At 54.4% G+C, this 6,508-nt stretch overlaps 1 protein-coding gene across 1 annotated transcript; it reads right to left on the reverse strand.

The window, feature by feature from the left end:
* Window positions 1-4,061: 4,061 nt before the first annotated feature.
* Window positions 4,062-5,695, reverse strand: LOC123134371 (protein RGF1 INDUCIBLE TRANSCRIPTION FACTOR 1). The gene is made up of 4 exons (XM_044553637.1): window positions 5,498-5,695; window positions 5,211-5,414; window positions 4,872-5,087; window positions 4,062-4,776 (listed from the first exon to the last, which is right to left on the reverse strand). Exons 1-4 carry the CDS (start codon window positions 5,546-5,548, stop codon window positions 4,501-4,503), a joined length of 747 nt encoding a protein of 248 aa, XP_044409572.1. The 5' UTR covers window positions 5,549-5,695; the 3' UTR covers window positions 4,062-4,500.
* Window positions 5,696-6,508: the final 813 nt, after the last annotated feature.

The raw sequence follows: 6,508 nt of genomic DNA on the forward strand, positions 1-6,508 counted from the left end.
TGGGAGAGTAACTCACGAACCTAACTCTATGTGCATTTGCAGTCCAAAGCAAATATTAAACTATGCACAAACTTAGGGGGAGCTTTCACATTTCACATACTTCTCAAAGCGACAATGTTTTTCAATCTTATTATCATTTGTCGAAGCTTTGATCTATATGTTGTCATCAATTACCAGAAAGGGGGAGATTGAAAGTGCAACTATCCCTAGGTGGTTTTGATAATTCCTAACAACATATAGCTCATTGAGCTAATACTATTCCAAGATAAATATTTCAAGAAAGCTCAATGAATGGCATGGCATGGATGATAAAAGTGGACCCCTCAAAATGCTTAGGATAAAAGGATTGGCTCAAGCTTCAAGCTCAAGACTCTATATTTTATATTTTAGTGATCCAAGATCACATTGAGTCTATAGGAAAAGCCAATACTATCAAGGAGGGATGAGGTGTTGCTTAATGAGGTTCTTGCTTCATAGTGCTTAGTGATATGCTCCAAAACCCTCAACTACTTCCCCACATCCACATATGACCTAAACCTAAAGTCCAACTCGGCCCCACTGATTCTTTCTATCCGGCGCCACCGAGTTCAGATGTCATAGCCACTTCCACAAACCCTAGGCAAATCGGTCCCACCGATAGGGATCTCGGTCTCACCGAGATGGGGTTGTAATCTCTCTATTTCCCTTTGTAATGTTTCGGTACCACCGAGATGAGCGATCGATCCCACCGAGATTGCAATGTAAACTCTCTATTTCCCTTTCGTAACATGTCGGTCCCACCGAAGTGAGCGAATCGGTCCCACCGAGTTTACCTGACCAACTCTCTGGTTAGCTTATTACCAAAATCGGTCTCACCGAGTTTGTGCAATCGGTCTCACCGAGATTACGTTATGCCCTAACCCTAACCATATCGGTCCTACCGAGTTGCATGTCGGTCCCACCGAAAACCCTAAAGGTCACTAAGTTTACTGAATCGGTCTGACCGAGTTTGTTGATTCGGTTCCACCGAGATTGGTAAATTGTGTGTAACGGTTAGATTTTGTGTGGAGACTATAAATACCCCTCCACCTCTTCTTCATTCGTGGAGAGAGCCATCAGAACAAACATACAGTTCCAACTTACCATTTCTAAGAGAGAACCACCTACTCATGTGTTGAGACCAAGATATTGCATTCCTACCAATCTTGATCTCTAGCCTTCCCCAAGTTGCTTTCCACTCAAACCTTCTTTTCACCAAATCCAAATCCTGTGAGAGAGAGTTGAGTGTTGGGGAGACTATCATTTGAAGCACAAGAGCAAGGAGTTCACCATCAACACACCATTTGTTACTTCTTGGAGAGTGGTGTCTCCTAGATTGGCTAGGTGTCACTTGGGAGCCTCCGACAAGATTGTGGAGTTGAACCAAGGAGTTTGTAAGGGCACGGAGATCGCCTACTTCGTGAAGATCTGCCGCTAGTGAGGCAAGTCCTTCGTGGGCGACGGCCATGGTGGGATAGACAAGGTTGCTTCTTCGCGGACCCTTTTTGGACGAAGTCCTCCGTGGACTCGCGCAGTCGTTACCCTTCGTGGGTTGAAGTCTCCATCAACGTGGATGTACGATAGCACCATCTATCGGAACCACGGCTCAAAAATCACCGTGTCTCCAAATTGCGCCTGAATTCTCCAAACCCTTCCCTTTACATTCTTGCAAGTTGCGTGCTTTATTTTCCGCTGCTCATATACTCTTTGCATGCTTGCTTGAATTGTGTTAAGATTGCTTGACTTGTGCTAAGTTTGCTAAAATCTGTCAAAGAATAAAACTGAGAAAAGGTTAAGTTTTTATTTGGTCAAGTAGTTTATTCACCGGCCCTCTAGACATACTTCAAGATCCTATATCCGTCAACGCACGCGTAGCCGCATGCTGCAGGCAAAAGAAGAAGTCGGCTACTCAAATATCGACAAGGTGGCGGCCAACACTTCCGTGTCGGCCGCCATCATCGAGGAGAAGTAGAACACAAGAGGCCACCGCCGCTTGGGTCCCATGAATGTCGACCCCGAGAACTGCTGGCGTACACAGCCAGTGTCTTGCACTCTTGCCGGCCACCGTCGTCCCCTTAACCAAGAACCAACTTTGGTCCGTGCAGCGTAGGGACCCTTCCCCTCCGACTGAAGCATCAGGTAGCGGTTTCAGCCCGACGAGTGGTGGGGAAGCGAGCTGTCCTTTGTGTTGAAGCATATACCTCCGGGGCTCACTACTGTCAGTCATGGGGACGACGTTGAAGACCCACCGCGGCTGACAGTAGACTAGTCGAGGGTATCATGTTGTCGGTGCATATCCGCTAGCGTCGGCTGTAGACTAGTCCGGTTTCGCTTTTAGTTGAAAATATGTCCAAAATGTAATTGTTTTCGTCCGCTTTGTATGAAATCCATCATGTTCATTTGAAATCCGGACGTGTTTGCATGAATTTGATTCGGATTATTGTAAAAGAGTTTGTAATGTATGCGGCTAGCGTTGGATGACGGCCTCCCGCATACGTGTCCATGGATTGGGTCCCTTGTTCGTGGACGGATGCAGAAGGAAATTTGCGGGTCTCCCTTAAGCCCAACAGTAGAATGTCCCCAACAGTACACGTTGCAAAAATTGGTGTAATTAGAAGCATATTAAAGGTCGACAACAGTTGGATTTGCTACCTCTCTATTGTCGGTCGGATCGACTTCATCCAACGGTTACTCGAAGGTTTTTTTTCGAGCGTACCCAAAGTTATTCATACTCTATGTACATAGATAGATATCTCCTCAGCATTATAAAAATTTGGATCTTCTTAATGCTGCACTATAGAAGTTGAATAAAAGCGAGAGAAAACCTAAACGGCATCCCCACCAGGCCACCAGTGTGATCACGACACTGCCTCACAGTGGGACGTGCAAGTACAACGGATCCACGTCCCTATCATCGTCCACACCGCGAGGAATACCATGCCAAGGATGGGCGCCAGAATGCCATGCATAGTCACGTCTCACTGACAAAGGCACAAGGTTTTCCCAGAGAGGAAAACACACAGGCACAACGCAGTGTAATGCCGGGAAATGACTAACCATCCGATGCGGAACGACCCACTCGCATGGAGAGCTGGGACACGGGACGGCGCGGTTGTTTTGATAGGTCCATGTCACGGTGCCGACTGATCGTCAAGTCAGCGAAGGGGAGCAAGTGGCATCATCGAGTGACACCGCGTGTCTAGTGAAGAAAACTGGAACCGGCCAATGGGCGCCATGAGGCCGCCGTATGGAGCGGGTGGGTGGCAACGCCAGTGCGTCATGGCATACGGAGGCCGGAGGCGCTCTCAGGTCCTGCCTCCGATCGACGTGGCTCGACTTTGCGCGCACGAAATGCTGCCGAGGAGACGATGCCCTCTGTCACCCAAGACGAAGACGCGGACCTGGTGCAAGGTGCAGGTGCACTGGACTGTACATAGCTTGGATGCACTTGAACTTGATCCTCTCCCCACTCCCACTCGCCAGCAGCAGCAGGACCCGGTCCGGTGGGCCGATAAATGCTCGACGTTGATCGGAGCCCCGGCTTGTTCGTTCCGAACGGGTGGCGACCGGTGGAAAGTAAAGGCGGTGGACAGGCGATGGCAGGCAGGCAGGCGTCGCCGTCAGGAACGGCCGCTTTCCCGGACAAATGGCGGGTCCATCAAGTTAGGCGGCGTCGCACGGCACGGCTCGGCTCGGCGTCACCGTCCGTCCACGCCGGGTGGAGGAGGCCGAGCCGGCCATGCGTCCCATGACTCATCCCTTCCAGAAGCTACCGCACGGGCTTTTCCACGCGCGCGAACGGTCCAAACACGTGCCGACCTCCCCCCGTCAGCTAAATGCACACCGCATCTAGCAACCTCAGACGGAGGCTGAGACGTCACCGGGTAACCGTATCGCCGGCCATGTCGAGCATCTCCTGCGGCCGCCGCATTAATGGGGGGCAGGCTCTGTGCTGAGTGTCAGAGGACTGGCTCGAGTGAATGAATGATGAGCCACTCAGCCAGATCAATGCCTGGCTCTGCGGCATTGGGAACACCAAAACATGGTCGAGCTGAGCAGCATTCTTATTTTTATTACATGGCCTGTGCACGTACATGAACACCACCACACTGGCCTCCTGCTCCACATACTACTACGTGATACATTTATCTACATCATCTATGCACATTTACGATCTAGTGCCATAACCATATGGGCACGGAGTTTACTACTATCATAGCAGTATATTGCAAAACTTAGTCGTCATCATGGAGTTGCAAGTTACTTACAGTCTAACGCTACTGTTTTACCGGTGGTAACTAGCTAACTGAAGAGTCTGCAAGAAACTGAAAGTCACACGCTATAGTATGTGCTCACTGCTCGTGCCCCTCGACGGCGGCACGCGGCTCGCCGTTCAGGGCGCGCAGCCATTACCTTCTCGGCTATGTCACGTGTACAGTACGCTAGAGTGTTGATCAGGGCAGGCATGGCATGTGTGCTGTCCTAGTACTCCACGATGAGGCTGCCGAACGGCGACCGGTGCGGGATGCCCTTGCGGCGCTTGTTGCCGGCGCGGTAGCTGCTGGAGGTGGCCGGCGGGGTCGACGGCGAGAAGCTCTGCACCACGCTGCTCTTGTCGCTGCTCCCGCCGCTGGTGCTCGTGCACGAGTGCTCCGAGTCCGACCGCGCCTCCTTGACCGCCGCTCTCTTCTTCTTCTTGCCGCCATCGACGCCGCCGTGCTTCTTCCTCGGCCGGTGGCCGCCGGACGTGCCTACAATCTGAGGAGCATGCGGAAGATGCAGTGCTGGTTACAAACTTGCAATGCGCCAGGCCATGGCCAAAGCTTGGATTGTAAGGAGAACTGCATACATACTTTGCATCCGAGGGAGCAGAAGCGGAACGAGTCCAGCAGGCTGCGCTCGCAGACCTCGCAGGTGTTGGTGACCCCCTTGCCCGGCCTCGGCTGCGGGCGCTCGTTGAGGAACACCACGCGCGCGCTGTTGATGATGTACGTCTGCACGCCGGTGATGTCCAGCACCCTCTGTATCTCCGACACCCGGATCACGTCGTGGTACGACGACCTCCGAATCTGCTCCGCGCGCCGTTCGTGCATACGCATCATCAGTCACCACGAAAACCAGCATGAATCGATCGAGCAGGGGAGGAAGGGGGACACAGGACGCCGGCATTGGAGAATGGTCTGCTGACTGACCTGGATGGCGTGGTGGTCGCGGTGGTGGGCGAGGCAGAGCGAGCAGAGCGCGCCGTTGATGCAGTCGAGGCAGTACATGTTGCACTCGCTCTTGTGCGCGTCGGCGTGCGCCCGGCATTGCACGAAGAAGCTCGTCGCCAGCAGCGGCTTCAGCCACGGCGGCCACCGCTGGTTCTCCGCCTCCTCGTCGCGCCCCGCTCCTCCCTGCACGCCCAGCATTGCAGTTTCAGTCCGGCGCCGCCATTAGGATCAGTCGAGAACCAAGAAACATCAAGAAAATCAATTACCGTGGCGCCGCCGCTCTTGAGCGCGAGAGGGGACGCGTGGTCTATTGCCATCTTGCGCCGGCGAAACGAGAAGGAAGAATGTGGATGCAGGGGAGCAGGGGAGGGGAGAGAAATGCTTTGCAAGAAAGCGGCTCGCCGGCACAGGAGCGCGAAGGCTTTGTAGACCGAGGTGGAGGAAAAGTAGCGCAGCGCTTGTGTCTTAGGGCATCTCCAGCCGTTGGCCCTTCAAGAGGGGCAAAAAATCGCCCCCTGAAGCCGCACCGGCGCTAAACCGCGCATTGGGGGCGTGATGCCTCCTAGTCGCGGCGTCCTACGGTTAGTCAAAAAAATCAAATAAGGCGCAAAAACGACTCAAATTTAACGCAAATATCGGCGAGTTCGTTCAAACTTAAACATATTTTAAAAAAAAAGAAAAAAAACTACCGCAGGCTACCCCGCCGTCTCCCTGTCGCCCGCCCACGCGGTTCTACATGCCGAGGAGGCTGTAGAACCGCGTGTAGTCACCGCCGCCGTCGTCATCGTCGTCGTCGCCGCCGCCGCCTTCGCCGTCCCTGCTGCATCCCTCCCCCGGTTGGCGCGGCGGGTTGGACGGTCCGGGGGCATCGTCGTCGTCGTCGCTGTCGAGGACCACGACGTCGTGCTCCTTCTGGCGCCCACGCTTGCGGGCGGCGATCTCCTCCAGGGCCCGGCGCTGCCGGACCATCTCGTCGCGGAGGTAGTCGTCCCGCGCCCACCGCATGGCGTCCTCGTCGGAGAAGCCGCGCCGGGCTATCTCCTCGTACTCCGCGGGGAGGCCGGGCTCCGGCTTGGGCTCGACGAGGACGAAGCGGCCGGTGGGTGGAGACGCGTTGACGCCGATGCGGACGCCGGAGCTGCGGGTGCGCGTGCTGACCGGCGTGTCCTGGGGCTCCGACTTGACGGGACAGAGGCAGGGCGAGCCGCTAGACGAGGAGGAGGACCCCCCGGTCTCCATGCGCCTCGGGGTCCAGGAGCTTCCCCGGCGGCGTGAGA

This window comes from Triticum aestivum, chromosome 6B (assembly GCF_018294505.1).
Source record: "Triticum aestivum cultivar Chinese Spring chromosome 6B, IWGSC CS RefSeq v2.1, whole genome shotgun sequence".
In the NCBI taxonomy this organism is placed as follows: domain Eukaryota; kingdom Viridiplantae; phylum Streptophyta; class Magnoliopsida; order Poales; family Poaceae; genus Triticum; species Triticum aestivum.

What these genes read in the sequence shown, in the direction of transcription:
- LOC123134371 (XM_044553637.1), bottom strand. Translation starts at nt 5,548, where the DNA reads ATGGCAATAGACCACGCGTCCCCTCTCGCGCTCAAGAGCGGCGGCGCC. An exon ending in GCGACCACCACGCCATCCAG is followed by an intron (nt 5,088 to 5,210) that starts GTCAGTCAGCAG and finishes CGCGCGGAGCAG; the next exon opens with ATTCGGAGGTCGTCGTACCA. An exon ending in TCTGCTCCCTCGGATGCAAA is followed by an intron (nt 4,777 to 4,871) that starts GTATGTATGCAG and finishes CATGCTCCTCAG; the next exon opens with ATTGTAGGCACGTCCGGCGG.